The sequence below is a fragment of the Rousettus aegyptiacus genome, unplaced genomic scaffold (assembly GCF_014176215.1).
Source record: "Rousettus aegyptiacus isolate mRouAeg1 unplaced genomic scaffold, mRouAeg1.p scaffold_m13_p_8, whole genome shotgun sequence".
Classification (NCBI taxonomy): domain Eukaryota; kingdom Metazoa; phylum Chordata; class Mammalia; order Chiroptera; family Pteropodidae; genus Rousettus; species Rousettus aegyptiacus.
Window position 1 is genome coordinate 29,474,130 of NW_023416311.1, and position 22,805 is coordinate 29,496,934.

Below are 22,805 nucleotides of genomic sequence, written 5' to 3' on the forward strand. Positions count from 1 at the left end.
AGTTCGGGCGTCTCTTTTTTCCTCCGTAGGGTCGCCAGGGTCGCAGCAGCTATGTCCAGGCTGCGAACTCTTCTGCTTCTGCTGCTGCCTCTGTGTCTCGGTCCTAGTCTTGGACCCGGGAGCGAGGCAAAGGTCACCCGGAGTTGCACTGAGACCCGGCAGATTCTGGGTTCCCGGGGGTATAGCTTAAGCCTACTCCCTCCCGCGCCGATCTCAGGTGAGGAGAAAGGAAGACTGGAGAATTGGGGGAGAGGGAGGCAGGCAGAGGTGGGTCTTTCCCATCTCACAATAATTCTCTTCCCCATTCAGAGTAACCGTTATAATAATATTTTCATCCCATAGTAATAACATCTTTCCTCCTCCTCCTGAACTTCCTTACCAGTATCACAATAACTCTAGTTCATATAATAGCTCTCTGACTACACCCCCACCCTAGGAATCCCTTTCAAGTAATTAGCATCCATCCACCTCTGTGTTTCTTTATTTACAGCGCAAATTTGTTCCCCTTGCTGTTTCTAAGAGCACTCCTATAATACTTTCGTGCTTACCAAATAACCCCACCCCTCCAAATTCCATTCTTCCCATAGAAGCTGTCTTGTAAGTCCTTAGAGGCCTGGGGTGCATGATATTGGAGAGGGTTCTCTGAAGGTTCTCTGATCACTAATTTGGCCCATCACTATTTTTGATGCCATGGCTAATGGCAGCAGACTTGGGATGGGTGAGGGGACAATAAGGTGGGGATGAGGGTGCAGACAATAGTAAAGAAACCAGACAGGTGAAAGAGAAGGGATGACCACCAGAGACTGGCAGGAGAAGGTAGGAATTTTACATCTCTTGCCACCATTCTTTATCACTTCTCACCATTCTTTGTGTCTCCTCTGTCTAGGTGAGCACCTCCGGATCTGTCCACAAGAATACACCTGCTGTTCCAGTGAGGTAGAGGAGAGGCTGAACTGGGACACCGAGGCTACCTTCCGAGGCCTGGTGGAGAAGAGTGGCTCCTTCCTGGTTCACACACTGGCTGCCCTGCATAGAAAATTTAATGGTGAGGACTTGGGGTCCCCAAACCTGGCCACATACCTACCTCCCCTCTGTGTTGATGACCCCAGCAAGCGTTTTGTCCTTACTTCCTATTCCATCTCTAAGGCACCCGGCACTGCCCCTCCCACCCTAAGTTCTCTCCAGGGTCCTGCCCCACCCCATTCCCAGACTGCCCAAGTCTGAGAATTGGCTCTTTCTAACTCACTTGTCTTTTCTCTTCTCTTCCCATCCCCATCTCTTCCTGCATCTGCTCTTCCACTTTTCTATTCTTTTCTGGCTTCGTTTCACCTCATACCCCTTTTTTTTCATTTGCCACAGGGGCTTTTCTGGAGATGATCTCATCGGCTGAACACTCCCTGGCCTTGCTCTTCCACCGCTCCTATGGACAGCTGTATTCCCAGCACACCCCCTTATTCACTGGCCTGTTCACTCGGCTGCGGGACTACTATGAAAAGTCTGGTGAGGGATTAGATGACGCCTTGGTAGATTTCTGGGCACAGCTCCTGGAGAAAATGTTCCCCCTGCTGCACCCAGAGTACAACTTCTCCCCTGACTACCTGTTCTGTATCACACGCCTTGCTGCCTCTGCTGATGACTCTCTGAAGCCTTTCGGGGACTCACCCCACCGTCTCCGCCTGCAGGTGAGGGGTCCCACGCCCTGAGTTTCAGCAACCTCTGACTTAGCGACCTATGAAGTGTGCACTCAACCTCCAATCCAATGACTCCCCTCTTCATGCCCCAGTCACCCCTGATCTGGTGATCTTCACACCCTGCATGGCAGCTATCTCTGACCTGGTGACCCCTCTTTGAGCCTCAGTCACCCCTGCCTGACCCAATACTTCTTGGTCTCCTTTAATCAAATGGCCCCCCTAGTTTCACACACATCCCTGACCCACTCACCTGCTGTTGGCCTCCAGCCACCTTTCTGCCAATTCCTCCCTTATCCTAATATCCTGACTTCCTCTGGTTCAACTAAATGTGAATTAGGCACTTAATATTTGAGAACAATTTTCATTTTATAGTATCTCACTTAATTGTCATTGTAACTCTGTGAGGTAGATGGTAGTAGCCCTGTTTTACGGATGAGAAAACTGAGCCCCCAGAAGTTAAGGTCTCATCACAAGTAAATAGTAGAACTGTGACTCATACCCAGGTCTCCTGGCTTCAAGTTCAGGGTTTGTCCTAATGCACAGACCATCTCTTTCCAAGCCCTGTAAAACTTGGTCCCTCCAAAATTCAATCCCTCTACCTCTTCCCAAACCTCACTCCCCTTGATCCTTCTAGACTAATTCTTTTGAGCCTCCCTATACCACCTGACACTCCTAACCACCCCAAGGTAACTCCACAACCTAACCCCTACTGCCTGTCCCCTTGGTGTAGTTCGTTGGCCTCAGTCTTGACTGATGCACCACAACCTTGTGGTTTTTCTCACCTTCTTTCCCCTCACCCAGGTAACCCGGGCCATGGTGGCTGCCCTGGCCTTTGTCCAGGGTCTGGAGACTGGAAAAGATGTGGTCAACGAAGTGCTTAAGGTTAGAGGAGGCCTGAGTATGGGCAGGGCTCAGGGAGGGAGGAGAGTAGGAGAGACCCCTTAAGGAATAGTCAGGTGCCAGTTAGCAGGAAAGATCTGGGGCCTTCCCAGATATCAGACTCAAGGCCATGGCATCCCAGGGTGAATCAGTAAGGAGGAGAAGCAGAGTGAAGTTTCCTTTGTGTCATGATCCATGAGTTCCTCCCACCTCTGACCCTTTCCTGTGCCTCTGATGACTCATACCCTGCCAGCCTCTGGAGGTCTACTCATCTTCATAGCATCACAAGATGGGAGTACCGCCCACCCTGGTTTCCTCCAGACCCCTCAGTGGCTCCCCCCTTCCCTGCTGAAGGCCAGATTCCTAATCTGGTGTTCAAGGTCCTCTCTTCATTGCTTGTTCTCTTCCCAACTACCTTCCCTTACCTCCTGTATCCTCAGTGTCCTCCTTCCCCAACCATGATGGGCTCATTCTTGTCCTTAAACCTTTTCTCAGATCCCCTTACTTCCCTACCACTACCTCTTTAGTTACATCCCTCCTAAGAAGCAGTATCTATAACCTGGCTCCCTCTGCAGTTTTTTGGAGTCTTATCTGCTGCCACATGGGGTCACCAACCATAGTCATTCACGTCAGCTCTCCATATAGGGCCTGGGAAGGTGGGGTGGGGTATATGATTTATCTCCATGCTTAGCACCAAGCTTGGCTGAGGGCAGCCTCAGTGTTTGTGGATGACACAGCCCAGTTCTCTGCCCCCAGATGCCCATATCCGAAGGCTGCAGGAGGGCTGTGATGCGTCTGACCGGCTGCCCTCTTTGTCAGGGTGTCCCCTCGCTGCCACGCTGCCGAGGCTTCTGCCTCAACGTGGCCTATGGCTGTCTCAGCAGCCAGACACTGGACCCTGACTGGGGGACCTATCTGGGTGAGGACTCAGGAAAGCCTGGGAAGACTGTCTGTGTAGGGGTGAGTGGGGAGGACTGGGAAGGGGTTTTAAGCCATATTGAAGAGGAGCATGGGGGGGTGGGTAGTCCTTCTCATATGAGTCTCCCCCATCCAACACCCTGCTGCTCAGGTCAGGGTTTTTTGGAACTTCCTAGTTCAGTGAGCACCTCCCTAGCTGTCCCCTCATTTTTCCCTTTGTCTTTCTCCCCCTTCAAGATGGTCTCTTGTTTCTGGCTGAGAAGATTCAGGGCTCCTTTTCCTTTGAGCTGGCAGCCCAGTCCATTGGGGTGAAAATAGCAGAAGGTCTGATGTATCTGCAGGAAAACAGTGTAGCAGTGTCCACTCAGGTACTGGGGCCTTGAGGAATGTGTGAGTGTCAGCTTTGGGGGTGAAGGAGAGAGTATGGGATGTTAGCTCTAGTACAGGAGAGAGAAGGGTGGAAGTGAGGGCCTGGGGTACAGTGTGGGGTGTTAAGGAGATGCTGTAGGGTATCTGCGGAAACTGGGGTGTCATGGAAGATTGAGGTTTTGGAGCAGGTACACAGCATGAGTTTCACTGCACGTGGGGCGCCTCTTCCCTGTGCCACAGGTGTTTCAGGAATGCGGGGGCGCCCCAAAGTCCCATGCCCACTCCCGCAGAGCCCCACCCCCCGCTGAAGAGGCGAGTTGGCCATGGACGGCGAGGGCAGAGAAGGAGAAGCCCACAATGGCGGCGGGCAATGGGCTGCCCAAGCTGGTAAGTGGGGGCGAGCAGCAAGGAAACCACGGGCGGGCCCACAGAGTGGGCACTCGCTGCAGCTCCACCCATTCTCTGTACGCCAGGTGTGGGAGCTCCGCGAGCATCTGGGCCGGGTACGGGGTTTCTGGGCCGGGCTGCCCCTAACAATGTGCAAGGATCCCACCGTGGCAGCGGAAATCGCGCAGGAGGCTGCACCCTGCTGGACCGGAACCGGGCGGGGCAAGTGAGAGCCAGGCTGGCGGGTGGGCGAGGCCCGAATCTGGGGATGGCGCGGGCCCACCGGGCTGGTTGGGAGACTTCGGGAGCTGCTGTATTCGCAGGTACTTGTTGCCCGTGGTCGGGGGCTCCTTGACTGAGCGGCTCGACAACCCAGAGCTGGATGCGGAAGCCTCAAACCCCGACCTCCGGACGCGGATGCAGCGGCTACGGCTCCGGGCGGCCACAATCAGGATGAAGGCAGCCGCCCTAGGACAAGACCTGGAACTGGAAGACTGGGGTGAGACCTGTGGGGTGCCCCGAGGGCCGAGCTCCAACAGCGCCTGCATTTGCACCCGGGCCCCATCCACTGCCTTCTGAGTCCCTCCCCTCATATCTCAGTTATCATTCATTCATTACTCATTCATTTTACAAGCTAGTATTGAGCACTTACCTCAAAGGTAAGGGGTAGAAGACCAATGAGAGAAAGGGTCTCTATCGGTGAGCTCACGGTCCAGTTGGGAAGACTACAAAACATTATTACAGAACTCTGGGCAAAAGGCTGTAGGAGTCTAGGGAGGAGGAGCAACCCCAGGGGAAGGTGGGTGGGTGGGGGTGGGGTCATTGGGCTTGCTCCTCAAGGTAGTTTGACAGTGAAGCAAGGCAAGGCCATTCATTTTTTTTCTCTCCCATCATCTCTGTCTCTCTTTACCTTCCCCTCCCCCCTCCTCTTCCTATGAGCTGGCTGCTTCTGTGTATCTCTGTTTTCTATCTTTTCTTATTTTCCTCTCTTCCCATCTCTCTTTCCTGCCTCTGTCTCATTGTTTCCTTTCCTGTCTCCCATCACCTTCCCTCATTCCCATGTCTGCCTGATCTCTGTTTCCTTGCCTTCTTAATACTGTATTTCTCCCTCTTCCCAACCCCCAACTATCTGTGTCTCCTGCCACTCTCTTTCGTACTCTGTTTTTGAGTTCTCTTCCTTCCTCTTTCTGTCTCTCTCCCTCTGTCTCCCACTGCCCCTCTTGCCCATCCCTGTCTGTCTCTGATTCTCTCCCTCCTGCAGATGAGGGCGCCAGTGGCTCTGGACAGGGACAGCACTATGCAGATGACTGGATGGCTGGGACAGCAGCTGTAGCTCCTCCTGCCGGGCTTCCTCGCCCTCCTCGAAGAGATGGTTCTGGGAGCAGAGGAAGAGGTGTCATCATCCGCAGCAGCCAGGGCGGGAGTAGGACTGGGGGGACATCTGTTGGTTTTCACACCCAACCCATCCTCATTCTCTTCCTCTCAGTCCTGGCCCTGCTTGGACCTCGATAACAGGGAAAGGGTGCCCTGGCATCAGAAGGGTTCATGGCTCTTTCCCTCCTCCCCCCCTCAGCTGGGTCTGGGAAGGAGTTGAAGGGGGCTGCCGTGAAGGTAGAGAAGGGACTTTTTAGGTAAATGGCTGGGGCCCCAAGTCTAGGAGATTCCTATTGGGAGTGGGTAGGTGTTCACAATATTTATTTTTTCATTTGGTATCTGGCGTGGAGTGGGGTGGGGGGAGCTGCGGGTATTTATTTAGAAAGGAGGTATGGTCTCTCCAACCAAGCCCATAAGTTTGGGGTCAGCCCCATTGAGGAGAAAGGGAAGATTTTTACAGTGTTAATTGGAGGATGGGGTTTGAAGGAGGTTGGAAGTTCAGAGGGGCGGGTTCACCTGGTCTCAGAAATGTACAAAGCTGGGTATTGACTGGGTGTGGGGCAGAGGGAACTAGGGTGTATGAATAGGATGTCAGGATCTGTGGGTCCGGGTTCTACTAAGTTTTTTCAGTCAATTTCCTAAACTTAAAAAAAAGACTCATTATCTCTGTTACCAACATCCTTCACAAGCTTTGCATTTTACAAATAAATAACTAATTTATTGGACCCTGAGTGTGACTTTCTATAACTTCAGCATCCCTCCCTGAGCCCTAGCTCCTGGAAGAGGTCCCAGAGCCTCTGTGACCAGCTCATTTTTGCCTGTTTCTCACTTCTCTTGAAACCTGTCCTGAGTTTGGGCAAGTTGTCCACCCTCTGGATCTGAGAACCTACATCTGTAAAATAGGGAAAAGAATGGGGAACAAACAGGAACTGTGCGAGGAAGCACCTTGTACTGGGAAAATTATTTTTGAACACGAGGCATCATTAACATTACCACATCTCTGTCTCCTGCCTTCAGGGTGAGAAGCCCCTGTTCTCTCTGCAAGTCAGCCTCTTGGCTACCTTGTCGCAAATTCTTGAAAATGTCTGCTTTCAACTCTTTTCTGTTACTTTCTCCTTTCCTTCTTTTTGCCTCCTGAATGAGCCTTTTGTCCTACAAAAAGAGGAAGAGAAAAAAAGTAAAATTGATTCCTAAGTGTGAAAGGGTAGAAGCAGAGTCTTCCAAGGGCGGGCTGGGTGCCCTGACAAGGGAAAGTTGCCAGGAGGTTCTGAAACCCAGCAAAGCGATCAAAGCTGCCGGGACTGGCTGGACAAAGGGAGGGAGAAGGGAGGAGCTTGGGCTCTGAGAAAGTTTATGGGGCAAGTTGAGCAGAGCGGGATGTTGGGCGGTGGCTGAGGGGTAGGGAGTGGTGGGAGGAGGGCTAGACCCCAATTTCCCTGCTGCTCTTCAGGTGACTTGGTAAGTGGGCAAGTGACACAGAGGCTGCAGTCAGCGGAGGGACTCTTAGATTTTATGGGAGGAGTCTGGGGCGCGGGTGGGGGGTGAGCCAACAAAAGGCTGGTGACTGAGCAGTCACCAAAGTTGGAGGGTGCAGAGGGCTGGAACCTAGGGTAACGGGAGGAGACAGAGAAGGGTGGAAGGAGTTAAAGAAATTTGGACACGCATTCAGTGCAGGGCTGAATACTGAGGGCTGTGTTGGGGGAAGGCACAGGGGAGTGATGCCAGAGGGGGCGGGTCTCTAGGTAGCAAGTATGGGTTTTCTCTAGGGTTACTCCAGGCTCACCCTGGGAAGGGGCTGTCGAGACTTGATGGAAGGGCTGTGGTCTGACTTTGTGGGTTGTAATCTGAAGGGGTGGGTAGGGACTCCCAGCGGATTAGGAAACTGGGGCCTCAGTAGGGATTCCAAACTGTTTGTATCTGTCAGTATCTTTATTTCACAGAATTTCTCTCTCTCTCTTTAGCCTCACTCACTCATTCTCCTTTGGGTACATTGATGGGGTTGGAAAGTGAGAACAGCTGGGGTATGTAGGGGCATGTCTAGGGACCTGGGTTTCATAAGTAACCCTACATCTCCCCTAGCCCCTCCCACACTGGGGTCTGCCCATGCTGAGAGGAAAAAGAGATGCCTGAATTTAGACCAGATGACTGATTCTTACTCCTTACAAAGTCACTCCTGTAGTCTCACCTCCATGGGTTCATCTGTCTGAATGAAATTCCCTCCTTATGGCTTTCCCTCTCAGCCTCCAAATGGGGCTCTTCATTCCAATCTGTCTCAGAGGCTCAGGAGGAAGCCAGGAACCTGGCGATATCCACCCTACCGTTATATAAGTGAATTGGTCTGATCTTTCTTGCAGGGTCTCTGCCTTTTTCCTCTTCCTTTCCAAATCCCTGAGGCTCAGAGATAAACTGTAGATGGAAGCTGGGGGAGCTGGAGGCTGACGGCAGAGAAATAGTTGTGGGGCCACCTAGAAGATCTGGGTATAGCGAGTACACCCTCTTCACCGCCACTCCCCTTTGTGAATTAGGTCTCAGATGCAGCAGCAGGAGAGAAGTCTCTACCCTCTCCTTAGACTCCTCTCCTTCCCCTCATTTTCCTTCTAGACGCTGACAGAGGTAAAAATCTGCTAACTAAGGGGGCAGACTCAACCAGGGCTGCAAGCAGGCCTGGGGAATGACCCCCCCATCTCGAACCTGCACCTTCTGCAGTTGCACAGCTGTCTCAAGCTGTCTCTACCTCTGTGCCTGGCCCTTGCCCTGTCACCTTTCCTTGTGCCACATGGCCTCTACCAGGACCATGCGCCTCTGGGGGCCTTGGAGCTTGGGGGTGGCTCTGGGAGTCTTCATGACCATTGGACTTGCCCTCCAGCTCTGGGGGGGACCCTTCCAGAAGAGGTGAGTTTCGTCTTATCCCAGTGCCCAACAGATACTCCCTACTTGCTCCCACCACCAGTCCTACCTGTGATTCATGGGAACTAACTCTACACCCTGTCCTTGCTCCACAAGATGTCCATCCTTCTGCTGATAGGGGCCAGGACATTTCCCCTCCCATCTCTCCCCAGGCTACCTGGGCTGCAGCTCCGACAGCCATGGGCCCCATCCCCAGGACCAGCTGTTCCGTCCTGCCCTCCCCGTCAGCGGCTGGTGTTCCTGAAGACACATAAATCTGGGAGCAGCTCTGTGCTGAGCCTGCTTCATCGCTACGGGGATCGACATGGGCTGCGCTTCGCCCTCCCCACCCGCTACCAGTTTGGATACCCAAGGCTTTTCCAGGCCTCTTGGGTCAAAGGCTACCACCCTCAGCGGGGAGGCACCCAGCCCCCCTTCCACATCCTCTGTCACCACATGAGGTTCAACCTGAAAGAGGTGAGTGGGTATAAAGGGGGTGGATGGGACTGAAGAGACGTGGATCAGGCCTGTGGACAAGACCCTCAGGGGAGGAGGCCACAGGACTGGGGACTTCCCAGGTGTCACTTCACCCGGAAGTTGGGCATAGGGGCCATGAAGGTGAGGTCTCCTATTCTCCTCTCCTTAGCTGTCCCTACCTTAGTAGCTCTGAGAGCCGAAGTCCTGCACTCTCCCATCTGGAATTCACTCATCTCCTTCATTGACCAATATATCCTGCTGGTGTCAGAGCCCTGTCAACTCTGATCCCCCTCCTCCCAAATTCTCCCTCCAGGTACCCCTGACCCTTCTTGGCCCCTTCCACTGTTTCTAAGACCTCTGCTCAGCCTCTGACCTGTCTTCCTCTCATTCTCCTCACCACATCTTCCAGATTTGGGGGATCAGGTATACGCCAAGCCTTAGCCCAGCCCTGACACCCTTGGAGCCTCAGTTCTAAAGGGAGAGATGGGTACATGCACTCACACAGTCATCTGTATACACATAGAAATGTGAGAGTTCTTGGAGAAAGAAAGTCAATGTTAAATGAAAACATACAGGAATGAGACTTTTTTTAAATACTTCTTGAGTGCTGGGTATTAATCTTACCATCACCTTGCCAAGAAGGCATTATAAGTGTCTCCATTATACAGATGAGGAGTTTGAGCCTCAGAGAGGCTAAGTGACTGCTTTCTGTTATCTGATTTGAACTCAGGCCCATCTTCTCCAAAGTCAAAGTGCCTTCTGTGGCATGTGTGTATGTGTATGTGTGTTTGTATTTGGAACTTTGGGAGAGAATATTCATCAAAAGAGATAGGGATTCCTGGAGAGGTAGGTTTTAAAGGAAAAGGTGGACATGTTTTTATAGAAAGGAGCACATCAGGCATTCTTAGAGGGAGCAAGATATCAGCAAAGACATGGTGGTAGTGGTGGTGGTGTGTGTGTGTGTTTATGTGTACAAAAGAAGTATGTGTGTAGGAATTAGAAATTCAGCAGGAGCTGCAAACACACTCCTGTTGAAGCGGGGGCTGGAGAAACCAGCTAAGGAGCATGAGTGTAATGGGTAGCAAGGGCCCACTGCTGGAAATGAGGTGATGACAATGATTTTTGAGGCAGGTTTCTCTAGAGGTTAGAGTGATGACCTTTGTTGTCACCACCATTCATTGAACACCTATCATGTTCCATTTACTTCTACATGGAGGAATGAAGGCTCTGAGAAGTTCAATAACCTGCTCAAAGTTACAGGACTGGTAAATAGCTGAATTGCTATTTTATTCCAGGCCTACCTGATGCCACAGACTATTCTCTGTTCTGTTCTCTTCTGCTTTCAAAGGGACACACAGGGCAAATGCTCTGCCCTGCAGGCATGTCCATATCAGCGGAACAGATTGGAGGGCATCATGTCAGGGAGTCAGGCTCAATGAGAGAGTTAATGATCAGAGGCATAAACTCTTCAGGGAGCCCAGGAGCTGTTTTCTGACATGGATCTGCTTGACTCAGCCTGATTCCTACCTTCCTTCTTGCTGAGATCAAATGTCCCTGGCCTCAGGGAAGCCCCCTACCAAGTGACCATTGCTCCCATGTTTAGTCCAGGGATGTCTTTTGCTCTCCAAGATGCTTAGGAAACCCAGAAACACCCTGTCTTTTGATCATTCTGGGCTTGTCTGCCCACCTGAAACCTATACCTGAGACAGTATTATGGTTGCCCCCTCTCCTCTCTCTTTGCTACCAGGGAACACCCCTGAGGAGGCCTGAGACCAGTTCTTTTCTTGGAGCTATGACCAAGAGTACCAGCATAGGTACTTAATAGTTTTTTGTTGGAGAAGTGAACACAAAGTTTGATTGCTAGAGGTTTTACTGACCAAGGCAGAGAAAAAGGCCCAATGAAATAAATGTTCTTCAGGAGCTTCCCATGTTCCAGATTTCTTTATATCCTTTATCCCATGAAGCCTCCATAATCAGCTGGGAAGGAAAGTATAAATAACCCCATTTTTCAGGTGAGCAAACTGAGTCTCAGAGATGTTAAGTAACTTGCCCAGGATCTGTCAGCTAGTGAAGGAAGCTGGGGGTTCCTGGAAGACCTGTGAGGAGGAAGTCTGAAGAGGCTGGGTGATCTGTGAGCATTGGGCTTGCACTCAGTTTCTTCCTGATACAGTTCTTTCTCCCTATGTCTGTTTTCTCTCTTCTGCAGGTACTTCAGGTTATGCCTTCTGACAGCTTCTTCTTTTCCATTGTCCGAGATCCAGCAGCTCTGACCCACTCTGCCTTCTCCTACTATAAATCCACCTCATCAGCCTTCCGCAAGGCACCTTCGTTGGCTGCTTTCCTGGACAATCCTCGAGCCTTCTACCGGCCTGGAGCCCGTGGGGACCACTATGCACGCAACTTGCTATGGTTTGACTTTGGCCTCCCTTTCCCCCCAGAGATGAGGACCAAGAGAGGAAATCTTCATCCTCTCAGAGACTCCAACCCCCCACAGCTGCATGTCCTGCCTTTTGGTGCTGATCCTCGAGCCCACACCCTGGACCCCAATGCTCTCTTCCATCCTGCTCCTACTGCTGCTAATGTTCCCAGCCAGACATCCAGCTCTGCCACTTTAGGTTTGGGGTCTTCATCCTTCATCCAGTGGAGTCTGGCCTGGCTGGATTCTGTCTTTGACCTGGTCTTGGTGGCTGAATACTTTGATGAATCATTGGTTCTGCTGGCAGATGCCCTGTGCTGGGGTCTAGATGATGTGGTAGGTTTTATGCACAATGCCCAGGCTGGAAGTGAGCAGGGCAGAAATACTGTCAGCAATGGTGGACTGACCACTGAGGACAGGCCACTGACTGCACGGGCCCGAGCCTGGAACAACCTGGACTGGGCTCTTTATGTTCACTTCAACCACAGTTTGTGGGCACGAATAAAGCAATACGGCCAGAGCCGGCTGGAGAGTGCGGTGGTAGAGCTCCGGGCTCGCCGAGAGGCCCTAGCTAAACATTGCCTGGTTGGAGGTGAGGCTTTAGACCCCAAATACATCACTGACCGACGGTTCCGCCCTTTCCAGTTTGGGTCAGGTAAGGTTTTGGGCTACGTACTTCGGAGTGGACTGAGCCTTCAAGACCAAGAGGAGTGTGAGCGCCTGGCCACCCCTGAGCTACAGTACAAAGACAAACTAGATGCCAAGCAGTTCCCCCCAACAGTCTCTCTGCCCCTCAAGACTTCAAGGGTACTCTCTCCCTAGGCATTAGACCACTAAGTCTTAGGTTAAAGAGCAGCTAATCTACAAGGACACATGTGATAACTGTGGGGCAGCCAGATGACATTTTCATTTCCCTTGGAAACCATGTCTACTCCCTAGAGTACAAATGGAACTTTGCAGAGATGTGAGCCCAAAGTCCTCCAGCCTGTGCCAAGAAATCCAGTCGTTCAGTTCCTAACAGGATCCCCAGCCCCATTTTGCCCCTTCCCCTTTCCAGCCCCCTAGCAGGCCCCTGTAGCACTCTCAAGAGGCTCCCTGGAGGAGCGAACCATGGTGTAAGCCAGAGAAAATTTGGGAAAAGGTAGATTAGAAAAATGTGTTCATTTTTCTATGAAATATTTGTTACCGAACTATGCTCATTTCATCATGAAATGTTTGTTCAATGAATAAATAATTTGAAACTGGGACTTGCTTTATGTAGGGAGGAAAGGGATGGTGCATCTTCCTGGGAGAAGTGGGGTTGTAAGGAATTCTAATATTTATTCTCTAAGAAGAAGTGTTTCTGTAGTCTCGCCTAAATCCTTCTTGCTGCACCCTAACACGAACTGGACCCCGCCCCTCTCCTCCAGGGTCCGTCACCCACAAATTCCGGGGCCTCAGAGGCCACGCCCCTTCCTTTCCGCTTCCGGTTTATCTCCAGTCATTCGGCCCCGCACCCGGTTCCGGCCCTGCGGGGTCTCGGTTCCGGGTTCGTTGCCCCGGTTCTTGGCCCCGGCGGGTCTCTTAGGCTGGCCTGGCTGCGCACAGCCCCGTCGGGTGTCGGGACTACCCCGACCCACCCCAGCAGCCCCTTGCCCAAGGCTGCCTTGGCCCGCCTTGCCCCCCGGCCGCGCAGTCCTCGCCACTCCATGGAGTCCCAGTGTGACTACTCGATGTACTTCCCTGCCGTGCCGCTGCCGCCGCGCGCAGAGCTGGCGGGGGACCCGGGCCGGTACCGGGCGCTACCCCGGCGCAACCATCTCTACCTGGGGGAGACTGTCCGCTTCTTGCTGGTGCTGCGCTGCCGGGGCGGCGCGGGCTCCGGCGCCGGGGGTGGCGTGGGCTTGGGCTCCCATGGGGCCTGGGCGGAGCTGGCAACCACTCTGGCCGCCCTGGCCTCGGTTAGCGCCGGAGGCGGGGCGCCCGGGTGTGGTGGCTCCAGCGACCTGGATCCCGAACCCCCAGGGGGCGGAGATCCTGGCGGTGGGGGGTTGTTTCGAGGCTGCAGCCCCCTTCTCACTCACGGCCCTGGCCCTGCTACCTCAGGGGGAACGACCACGGTGAGCAACTGGGGTGACATGACACAGGGCGGTGGGGCTGTTTGCTAGGCTTCCAAGGCAGGAGAGGAGAGGGATGGTGGAGGGAAGCAGAAGGCAGATGACGGATGAGGAGAGGGGAGGGCAAGAAGAACCACGCACCGCAGATCTTAAAGGGAACGCTGCCGGCTGTCTCTCCTGACCTCTTCACCCCTTTAACACGCCCAGCTGCCTGTGGAGGAACCAATTTTGTCCACAGATGAGGTCATCTTCCCACTCACTGTTTCACTGGATAGACTGCCCCCAGGGACACCTAAGGCCAAGGTAAGATTGGCAAGGAGTGGAGGAGCTGTTGTCCTAATTCAGGTGCCCTTTCTCAGGCTGGCTGGCTCTCTCTCCCCTTGACTGTGGTCTTGTGTCTCCTCTGCTTAGATTGTAGTGACTGTGTGGAAGCGGGAGGTTGAAGCACCAGAGGTCAGAGATCAAGGTTACCTGCGCTTGCTGCAGACCCGATCTCCTGGGGAGACCTTCCGGGGGGAGCAGAGCACTTTTAAGGCCCAAGGTGGGGAGAATGCACAAAGAAAATGCTAGAGTCTGGAATTTGGGGGATAGAGTGGAGGGGTGATATTGGCAAGTGCTCCATCTGAGAAGAGGAAGATTATAACTGGGCTGGAGGTGAAGTCTGTGCTCACAGCCCATCAGTTCTTGCCTCCGCCCTTTCCTGCAGTGAGCACCCTGCTGACTCTGCTGCCCCCTCCAGTTTTGAAATGCCGCCAGTTCACTGTAGCTGGAAAACACTTGACTGTTCTCAAGGGTAAGCAGATTGGTGGGTCAAGTCTTTGGGTAACAGCAAGGGCATTGACTAGGTGGCAGTTACTCCGTGCAGGTTGGTGGGGATAAGTCTGTTTCAGGAGGATTAAGTTGGGATCTGAGGGGTCCAGATACTCTTGAGTTAAGCTAGTTACCTCCTACAGTGCTGAATAGCTCCTCCCAGGAGGAAATTTCCATCTGGGATATCCGCATTCTCCCAAACTTCAATGCCAGTTATCTACCTGTCATGCCCGATGGCTCTGTGCTGCTGGTGGACAATGTCTGGTGAGGTTTTGGGACAGGGCTTCAAAGTGGTGGGGTTGGGGGCAGGGTCAAGAGTTTTGGCATGGTAAGATTCAGCTCTGCTCCCCTTTCTTCTGAACCAGTCACCAATCTGGGGAGGTCTCCATGGGCTCCTTCTGTCGGCTCCCTGGTACCTCTGGCTGCTTCCCCTGCCTACTCAGTGCCCTGGAGGAACACAACTTCCTATTTCAGCTGAGAGGGGGTGAGCAGCCACCTCCAGGGGCCAAGGAGGTGAGTATAAAGGGCTGGTGTTTTTAAGGAAAAAGGTTAAGAAACAGCAGTGGGAGGCAAAAGGCTGGGGTGTGGGGGGTGACTTAAGAGAGGAGACCTCTGATACATGTGATGGTTGCCTTTGTCCCTCCTGCAGGGCTTAGAAGTCCCCCTAATTGCTGTAGTTCAGTGGTCCACCCCGAAGCTGCCCTTCACCCAGAGCATCTATACCCACTACCGGTGAGTATATGGGAACCCTTGATGGGCACCATCCTGTTCACCTTTGTTTCACAGCACACACACATCAAACTTTCCTCTTTCTCAATGCTTCTAGCCTGCCCAGCATCCGCCTGGACCGCCCGTGCTTTGTGATGACTGCTTCTTGTGAGTCCCCTATTCGGACTTACGAGCGTTTTACTGTCACTTACACGCTACTCAACAATCTCCAAGACTTCCTTGCTGTGAGGCTCGTGTGGACCCCGGAGCATGCGCAGGCTGGTAGGTTGCTGCCAGGCTGGGACCTTGTCCCGAAGGTGATGAGGGGACAGGAAGAAGTATGGAGGTGGGTGACTTGTGGCAGGCTGTGTCAGCTTTGCACCTGGGTGGTCTCCAGTGTCACAGATGGAGAGTTTAGAGAGGCAGTGGGGCAGAATGATTTAAGGGCGCAGATACTGAAGCTGAACTCCCTGGTATGTCTGATTTCTACCTCTGCCATTTGCTAGTTGTGTGACCTTCGGTAGGTTACTTAACCTCTCTGAGCTGCAAATCCCTCATATCTCTAAAATAAAGAAAATAATACCTAATGGGGTTGTTATGGTGATTTAAAGATTTAATGTATGTGAAGTAGTTAGAGTAGACTAAGCACACAGTAAGTAAATATTAACTTATTATTTATAAAACGTCTCAGGGGGGCTTTGAAGGTCAAATGAGACTGTGCTCATGAAAGCCTTTTGTGAACTGAGGAACACTGTACATATGTTTACCAGTTGCTGTTTCTGCCCCCCAGGAAAGCAGCTGTGTGAGGAGGAGCGCCGGGCTATGCAAGCTGCCCTAGACTCCATTGTCTGCCACACGCCCCTCAACAATCTTGGCTTTTCTCGGAAGGGCAGTGCGCTCACCTTCAGTGTAGCCTTCCAGGCTCTAAGGACGGGGCTCTTTGAGGTGGGCTGGGGAGGGGCTGGGCAGTGTGGTGGGTGATGCAGAATGTTAAGATGAGAGATGTCAGAGTCGCTAGCTTCTGTGGATGAAATACAATGGGTGGCACTGAAAAGCCAGGCGGAGGGAAGGTGGAATTTAGGTCCAACATTGCCTGTCAAGGGGAAAGATGATTTGAAAAGAGGTCTGGAGCCTGGAAGCCAAGCAGGAATGCTGATCCGTGTCTTTCTACCCCAGCTGAGCCAACACATGAAACTGAAGCTGCAGTTCACTGCCAGCGTGTCCCACCCTCCGCCTGAGGCCCGGCCCCTCTCTCGCAAGAGCAGCCCCAGCAGCCCTGCTGTCCGGGACTTGGTGGAGAGGCATCAGGCTAGCTTGGGCCGCTCTCAGTCCTTCTCCCACCAGCAGCCCTCCCGCAGCCACCTCATGAGGTATGGAACCTCGGGAGGGGTGCCGCTGGACTTAACAGAAGCTGGAAATGGAGGGGAAGCAGGAAGGGGTCCTGAGGTCTAACCAGAGCCCACAGTCTCTGCCTTCCCCCAGGTCGGGCAGTGTGATGGAGCGCAGGGCCATCACGCCCCCTGTGGCCTCCCCTGTTGGCCGCCCCCTCTACCTGCCCCCGGACAAGGCTGTGCTCTCTCTGGACAAGATTGCCAAGCGCGAGTGCAAGGTCCTGGTGGTAGAGCCTGTAAAGTAGCACCGTGCCGACTCTCCTCCCTCTTACACTCCCAAAATCCAATGCCCCAGGAAGGGGTCCTCACTCCAGGCTGTGCCTCCCCTGGGTATGCCTCCCATTATGGGTGAGGAGGCCCAAGAGGGCCACCTCTCTGTGTTACTGAGGAGGGAAGAAGCTGTGAAATGGGCGGGTATGGCTGCAGCTCTAAGCCAACAGTATTCCCCCGACTTCCTGGGGGTGCTGGCCCCATCCTTGGCCAGGGCAAGGGCTCTAAGGGCTCCTTTGCCCCCCCCGCCGCCTCCCCCTCCCCCTACTCCTCACCTTGTACCCTGGTTCTAAGTTTACAAAGTGTTTTCTCATTCCTATTAAGTTGTCTTTCCCACCTCTGACATTCCCTCCCACCCACCCACCCCAGGGCTGAGATTAGAGGGTGGTGATGGTAAAGGGACCCAGACAATGACCCTTCTGTCTCAGGGGAGATAGCTAGGTGGCCTCCTTCTGCCCCTCATGTTTACGTTTGTAGCCTGAAGCACTTTAAGTTGTATGGGCTTTTGTTTTTTTGGTCTGTCTGTTCCTGTAACTTATTCTCCACCTACTGCTTCCAACTGAAATGTGACCATTAAATGACTATTCAGGAGGTAGAAAAATGCGGTTTGTGTGTTGGTGGCAGGAGCAGAGACCCAAGGACTAAGAATGATACCCTTCCGCACGTGCACCAAATAGCTCCCCTCAGCTCCCTTCCCACCATTTTTTAAAATTCCTAGTTTGATATTCCCAGAGGTGGCCTAGCTCCACCTCTCTGTGCTGAGGTGCATGACTTTCTCTTTAAAAGGTGGAAGATATGGGTGTAACCACCACCACCACCACCGCCGCCCCCGACACACACATACATACATACATACATACATACATACATACATACATACATACATCCCTGGGCCTAGGAACATCAAACTCATGTTTATTAGGAGGGAGGGACAGGATGAGGGAGGTCCCCTTGTCCTCACTCTCCTTAACAGCCCAGAGTCCCCAAACCTCTGTCCTTCCAGTTAGATGGGTTTGGGGGAGTGGGTGAGCAGAAAGCCTTAGTTCTAGCAGCAAGCCAAGAAAGAGGTGGAGGAGGTTTGCATCTTCCTCATCTGAGTGGCTCAAGGACCCAATCCACCTGTGCCCCTTGCCTTGCGCAGTGTTAGACATCAATGGGCTCCCGGCCTCGGTTCTGCCTCTTCACCACAAACACCCTCTGTCCTGATACGGTCACCAGCAGCGTGTGTTCTCCAAAGACCACTGGAGGAGAGACATACCTTCCCCCACCCAGGAGAGGGAAGGGAGCACAAAGTTAGTGGGGTGCGATGACTTTCATGGAGTAATAAACAAACTGGCTGGAATCAAAAACCAAAGAAATTCAATGGTTCAGGGCTTAGAGATCTGAAGATGGGTGGTCTCTATTCAATCCCTTTCCTTCTTTTGCATTCTCATACTTCTGATGCGGAGGTGAATCCCAAAGGGAAGAAAGTGGCCAGAACCAGGGAGAGACCCCAGGAGGACATAGTGGGAAGTTGGTAGTAAACAGTATTTTTTTCTCTGAGAGGAGTATCCATCTCTGGGAGCACCCCACTTCCTCTCACTACCACCAGGGGCAAGGGCTGGGGCTCACCTGACAGGCGCTTGAAGGGTATGTTCATGCTGTGGTGCAGCCGGAAAGCACACGCTGTGCTGACCAGCTCAGCAATGGCGCTGGCTGCCTGCTCGTCATTCTCTAGATCTCCAGATGACTGCATGCAGACAGAGGAGGGAGGATGGCAGGAATTAGGGGCATTCCAAGAACAGTCACTTTGGCTCTAGCATTGGTACTCTCTCCCTCTCCATCTTTTAGCACCCCCAGGCCACCCAAGTTTTTAAAAAACAAGCCTAAAACTGTCCTGTGATGGATGTTGTTGGTCCTCTTGATACTACTGTTTCTCATTCTTATACTGGGCTTCACCCAATAAGTAGTGACTCTCATCCACTTTTTACTGACCATTCTTTCCTAATCACTTGAAACGCAATTTTTCTCCTTGTCCCCACTTATTTGATAAAACCACATTCTCAGACATCATTGCCTACCCACCACTGACTTGTTCAAGGCTTCTTTTCCTCAATCTTCCCATTGTGGCCCTGTGTGCAGAATTTGAAACAAATATCCCCTTTATCCTTGAACCCCTCCCTATTTCCTAGCCCTTGGGTAATGATGTGACCATTGCAACTTCTTCCTACCTCCTCAATATGGGCCTCCCACTAAGTTAATTCAGTGCCCTTCGCTCTCTTGGACATTGTGTACCTCAGTTTCCTCCTCTGTAAACTGGAGACAACAGTACTATTTTATGGGCTCTTGAAGGTTACATGAGAATACTGGTGAGCTGCTTAGAACATCACCTAGAAATATGTATTAACTACTGTTATTCTAAGTCAAATTCAATGTCTAAAGTCAAGCCATCAAAATTCTCCTTACCTCTCCCTTTCCCTGATCAATTTATTTTAGTAACTTCCTATTAAAGCACCATCATTCTATGCTGGAGTCAAAGACTAACTGGCTGGAGAAGTATCTCCTCTACTACCTATCTTAGTCATTACCATGATATACTGATTCTTTAAATTCTCTTCTCCCTTTGCTCCTTCTCATTGCCACCAGCCCAGTCTCATACCTAGATTTCTGTAGCAGCCTCCCTGCTGGATCCCGCCCCTTCCCGCCCATCTTCACACCTAATAGAACAGTCATGCTCAACAATTTCATCAGCTCATGTTTCTGTTAAAAAACCCTTCAAAGCTATTACCCTCAAGATTAACCCAAATCTTTTAGCCTGGTCTACAGCCACGCTACCCTTAACAAGCCTGACCCCCTCTGATCTTGGAAGCTAAGCAGGATCAGGCCCAATTAGTACTTGGGTAGGCATAATAAAAAATAAAATAAAATAAAATAAAATAAAATAAAATAAAATAAATAAGGGAGTGTAAACGGACAAGATCCTTGTAATCTGTGAGGTCAACCAAAGGTTGCCTCACCTAAAAACCAAACAAACAAAATCCATTAACCTGACCTTTAAAGTCCTCCACAATCAGAGCTTTCTTTACCATATTCTCTTCTTCCCCCAAAATCTTGCTAAATATTTTCAACATCAAACCCACCACCAATGCAGACAGGCTGGTGTTATACTCCCACAAATACATCCACTCTCAGCCCTGCATGCTCTTTTTCTGCTTGTTCATGACCAACCAGCCTTTAAGCCCAGATAAATTCTTATATCCTCCAAGGATCCCTTGACATAACACAAATTACAACACAAAGGGTTAAATCCTTAATTTTCAGGACTCCTTCGGTAGTCTTTACCACTCAAATTGCTTTCAGCTTTTAACCTTAAGCCTTGTCTCTCTAGCTAGATTGAAAACTTCTAGGGCGCTAACACCGTATTGTACTATAGAACAAAATGTAAAGCCTCGTCAGTAAATACCAAATACATATTCAAGAATAACTCAGGTAATATCAGTTATCAACAAAACTGTAACCAGTTGTCTGACTTTGGTAAAGTTAGTAAACCCTTTCTTTACCTCAGGACAGTTACCACACTAGGATTCTAAAGATTTATTTAATTATTGAAAGCTAGGCATGATACCAGTTAAGACCAAGAATAGAGGGAAATTGCGTTAAACTGGGCAACGTTACAAGGGATCACCAGGCCAGGTGTACTTGAGGGGGGGGGGGGAACCCCACACTCCCTTGCCCAGAACGCACCGCCAGCACTGCGCCTTCACTCAGCACCAGGTAGCCAAGTTGATCTGGGATTCGCTCCAGCCCCTGGGTCAGTGCAGAAGTCTAGTAGATAAAGACGTTGTCAGTCAGAAGCATTCTAGGAGGATGCTCCTGGATACTCTTCACCTGCAACCCAAGTCTCATGACAGTGCCTCCCACCACCCCGCCTCTTTTCTTAGCCAAGGCCCTTCCAGACCCTCTTCTCTACATGACCCTCATTTTCTGCTCCTGGGCTCCCTCGGACCCCCACATCCTACCTCTGATACCCCGTGGGGCCTTCGCAGTCCCACCGTCCCCTCCAATTCCGCATGACTCCCCAGCTCCCCCATACACCATCCCACAGATCCTTCCTCAACCCTTTACGTCGTCACCCTTCCTATCTCCATTTCCTCCCTCTCCGTCCCATGGCGGGTAGGAGGAGAGGGGGGAGTGTAGGCCCAGGAAGGGGCAACCTAGTAGATTAGGGAACAGGGACACGGAACCCCCAGCACGTACTCCCGCGCATGCGTCTTCACTCACCATCGCAGCCTCAGGTGCTGGGGGCGCTCCGGACCAGCTAGGTAGCTTCCGGCTCCAGACACAGATCACGTGCTCTCACCAGGCGATATTCCCCCGCACTGCGCCGACGCCGGACTTTAGCCCCGCCTCCAGACTGTTGATTGGAGCTTTGACTATGTCATCAGACTGAATCTGCCAGTGTAGAGAGCCGCTTTTCCCGAGTTGCTGGGTAATTGGTCCCCTACTCTCTTTAATACACATCTCTCAGCCCCGCAGCTCCCGCACTCTCGGAGGAGAGGGGAGGGTTGGCGAAACATAGGGCGCGGAGGTGCGGGGTTGGTGGGAGGCAGGCAGACTGAGGGTGTGCTACTTGCCACCGTTGTGGGTCAGGGCTTGTACCTGGGTTAGGCTGACCACAAGTGTGACCACAAGCAAGAGAATAAAGCAAGGGTTTCCAACACGCCCCCCCGCCCCCCGGCGTTGGACTGGACGTGGCCTGTTAGGAAACCAGGCTGCATAGCAGGAGATGAGTGGTCACTAAGCAAGTGAAGCTTTATCTGTATTTGCAGCAGCTCCCCAGCGCTAGCAGCACTGCCTCAGTTCCACCTTAGATCATCAGGTATTAGCTTCTCATAAGAGAGTTGTCCCTGGTGCCAAAAAGGTTAGGGACCTTTGGAATAAAGTTAAATGATGGGACATGTGAAAAGCTTTTCAAATGCTGCTCTTACACCTACTCCAGACAGCTCGCTGTTTAAGACAGGTGTCTCCTGGCAGAATGTTGTGAAGAATAGTGTGATGGCAAGTTGAGTACCTCGCTGAGCAAGGCAGCTTAAGTACTGAATATGCTCTGCCAGGAAAAATTAGATACAGTACTTTGTAGTTATTTTTAATGCATGAGTGTCATATAGGAATTTTCTATTTTAATTTACATAGTTTCTAGACCTGCACTACTAATGTGACTGAGGCAGTGTTGGTGAGGGAAAATGAAGGATAATAAAACAAGAAGTACTGTTGAGGGAGGTTGTGGAGAAATTGGAGCCCTCATACATTGCTGATGGGGCTATAAAGTGGTGCAGCTGCTGTGGAAAACAGCAGTTCCTGGAAAAGTTAAATATAGAGTTACTGTATGACTTATTGGTTCCACTCCTAGATATATACCTAAGAGAATGGAAAACATATGTTCACACAAAAACTTAAAGTGGGAACAATGGACAAATAAAATGTGGCATGTCCATACAATGGATATTATCTTGCCAAATGAAGGGGTGAAGTACTGACTGATACATGCTACAATATGGATAAACTAATGCTAAATGAAAGAAATCGGACTCAAGGACACATATTGTATGATTCTCTTCATTTGAAATGTCTAGAATAGGCAAATTCATAGAGACAGAAAACAGATTAGTAATTGCCAGGTACTGGGGGGAAGGATTAATGGAGAGTGACTGCTAATGAGTATGGGGTTTCTTTTTGGATGACAAAAATGTTCTGGACTTATATAGTGATGATGATATAGCACAACCTTGTGAATGCAATTAACAACGATTGAATTGTACACTTTAAAATGGTGAATTTTACTGTATTTGAATTATATCTCAATTATATAAAACTACCACCAGACAGTTGACAACGTCATGAGAAAGAATTCACGGATAAACAGTGAAGGCAATGAAGCAATGGCTCGTTTATTGAAAACGGAAGTACACTCTCAGGAGAGCAGGCAACCTAGAAAGGGAGTTGCTCTGCTTTACTTGTGGGGTTGGGGTTTTAGCTACTGATCTAACTAGGGGGTAGAATATTCATTATTTTGGGTGGTCTCCTCAGAGAAAGGAGGTGATTTTTCTTGGAATCAGGGAGGCATCCCTTTTCTTGCCATGTTTGGTTTTGTTTT

At 51.3% G+C, this 22,805-nt stretch overlaps 4 protein-coding genes across 9 annotated transcripts; 3 read left to right on the forward strand and 1 right to left on the reverse strand.

Moving 5' to 3' along the window:
- Window positions 1-24: 24 nt before the first annotated feature.
- Window positions 25-6,340, forward strand: GPC2 (glypican 2). The gene is made up of 10 exons (XM_016124792.2): window positions 25-217; window positions 887-1,045; window positions 1,360-1,682; window positions 2,493-2,573; window positions 3,327-3,489; window positions 3,726-3,856; window positions 4,098-4,244; window positions 4,331-4,470; window positions 4,568-4,743; window positions 5,506-6,340. The coding sequence occupies exons 1-10, from the start codon at window positions 52-54 to the stop codon at window positions 5,754-5,756; spliced, it is 1,737 nt and encodes a 578-aa protein (XP_015980278.2). The 5' UTR covers window positions 25-51; the 3' UTR covers window positions 5,757-6,340.
- Window positions 6,341-6,795: 455 nt separating this feature from the next.
- Window positions 6,796-12,641, forward strand: GAL3ST4 (galactose-3-O-sulfotransferase 4). Of its 3 annotated transcripts, none has more exons than XM_036225757.1 (4): window positions 6,796-7,076; window positions 8,220-8,510; window positions 8,678-8,981; window positions 11,188-12,641. In XM_036225757.1, exons 2-4 carry the CDS (start codon window positions 8,290-8,292, stop codon window positions 12,217-12,219), a joined length of 1,557 nt encoding a protein of 518 aa, XP_036081650.1. In that variant the 5' UTR covers window positions 6,796-7,076; window positions 8,220-8,289; the 3' UTR covers window positions 12,220-12,641. The 3 variants fall into 3 exon arrangements, with proteins under 3 accessions (XP_036081650.1, XP_036081651.1, XP_015980279.2); XM_036225758.1 differs by lacking the exon at window positions 6,796-7,076 and adding an exon at window positions 7,134-7,470; XM_016124793.2 differs by lacking the exon at window positions 6,796-7,076 and having other exon boundaries at window positions 7,479-8,510.
- Window positions 12,642-12,861: 220 nt separating this feature from the next.
- TRAPPC14 (trafficking protein particle complex 14) lies at window positions 12,862-17,274 on the forward strand. 2 transcript variants are annotated; one of them, XM_036225755.1, is made up of 11 exons: window positions 12,862-13,496; window positions 13,701-13,796; window positions 13,905-14,034; window positions 14,200-14,286; window positions 14,447-14,567; window positions 14,669-14,816; window positions 14,953-15,035; window positions 15,130-15,293; window positions 15,802-15,956; window positions 16,188-16,381; window positions 16,477-16,630. In XM_036225755.1, the coding sequence occupies exons 1-11, from the start codon at window positions 13,086-13,088 to the stop codon at window positions 16,505-16,507; spliced, it is 1,620 nt and encodes a 539-aa protein (XP_036081648.1). In that variant the 5' UTR covers window positions 12,862-13,085; the 3' UTR covers window positions 16,508-16,630. The 2 variants fall into 2 exon arrangements, with proteins under 2 accessions (XP_036081648.1, XP_015980277.1); XM_016124791.2 differs by having other exon boundaries at window positions 12,863-13,496; window positions 16,494-17,274.
- A 293-nt stretch (window positions 17,275-17,567) lies between these two features.
- On the reverse strand, window positions 17,568-21,052 carry LAMTOR4 (late endosomal/lysosomal adaptor, MAPK and MTOR activator 4). 3 transcript variants are annotated; one of them, XM_016124796.2, is made up of 4 exons: window positions 20,933-21,052; window positions 20,396-20,476; window positions 18,284-18,401; window positions 17,568-17,913 (listed from the first exon to the last, which is right to left on the reverse strand). In XM_016124796.2, exons 1-4 carry the CDS (start codon window positions 20,933-20,935, stop codon window positions 17,816-17,818), a joined length of 300 nt encoding a protein of 99 aa, XP_015980282.1. In that variant the 5' UTR covers window positions 20,936-21,052; the 3' UTR covers window positions 17,568-17,815. The 3 variants fall into 3 exon arrangements, with proteins under 3 accessions (XP_015980282.1, XP_015980281.1, XP_015980280.1); XM_016124795.2 differs by lacking the exon at window positions 20,933-21,052 and adding an exon at window positions 20,671-20,891 and having other exon boundaries at window positions 17,568-17,930; XM_016124794.2 differs by lacking the exon at window positions 20,933-21,052 and adding an exon at window positions 20,671-20,859.
- Window positions 21,053-22,805: the final 1,753 nt, after the last annotated feature.

Excerpts from the sequence above, each read along its gene's own strand:
- LAMTOR4 (XM_016124794.2), bottom strand. The coding sequence starts at position 20,742 with ATGGGGGAGCTGGGGAGTCATGCGGAATTGGAGGGGACGGTGGGACTG. Across the intron at positions 20,477-20,670 it reads GGCCCCACGGGGTATCAGAG|ACTTCTGCACTGACCCAGGG; the intron begins GTAGGATGTGGG and ends TTTATCTACTAG. Across the intron at positions 18,402-20,395 it reads GTGAAGGCGCAGTGCTGGCG|TCATCTGGAGATCTAGAGAA; the intron begins GTGCGTTCTGGG and ends GTCTGCATGCAG.
- TRAPPC14 (XM_016124791.2), top strand. The coding sequence starts at position 13,086 with ATGGAGTCCCAGTGTGACTACTCGATGTACTTCCCTGCCGTGCCGCTG. Across the intron at positions 13,497-13,700 it reads CCTCAGGGGGAACGACCACG|CTGCCTGTGGAGGAACCAAT; the intron begins GTGAGCAACTGG and ends TAACACGCCCAG. Across the intron at positions 14,568-14,668 it reads CTGCTGGTGGACAATGTCTG|TCACCAATCTGGGGAGGTCT; the intron begins GTGAGGTTTTGG and ends CTTCTGAACCAG.
- GAL3ST4 (XM_036225757.1), top strand. The coding sequence starts at position 8,290 with ATGACCCCCCCATCTCGAACCTGCACCTTCTGCAGTTGCACAGCTGTC. Across the intron at positions 8,511-8,677 it reads GGGGGACCCTTCCAGAAGAG|GCTACCTGGGCTGCAGCTCC; the intron begins GTGAGTTTCGTC and ends ATCTCTCCCCAG. Across the intron at positions 8,982-11,187 it reads TGAGGTTCAACCTGAAAGAG|GTACTTCAGGTTATGCCTTC; the intron begins GTGAGTGGGTAT and ends TCTCTTCTGCAG.
- GPC2 (XM_016124792.2), top strand. The coding sequence starts at position 52 with ATGTCCAGGCTGCGAACTCTTCTGCTTCTGCTGCTGCCTCTGTGTCTC. Across the intron at positions 3,490-3,725 it reads TGACTGGGGGACCTATCTGG|ATGGTCTCTTGTTTCTGGCT; the intron begins GTGAGGACTCAG and ends TCCCCCTTCAAG. Across the intron at positions 3,857-4,097 it reads GTGTAGCAGTGTCCACTCAG|GTGTTTCAGGAATGCGGGGG; the intron begins GTACTGGGGCCT and ends CCTGTGCCACAG.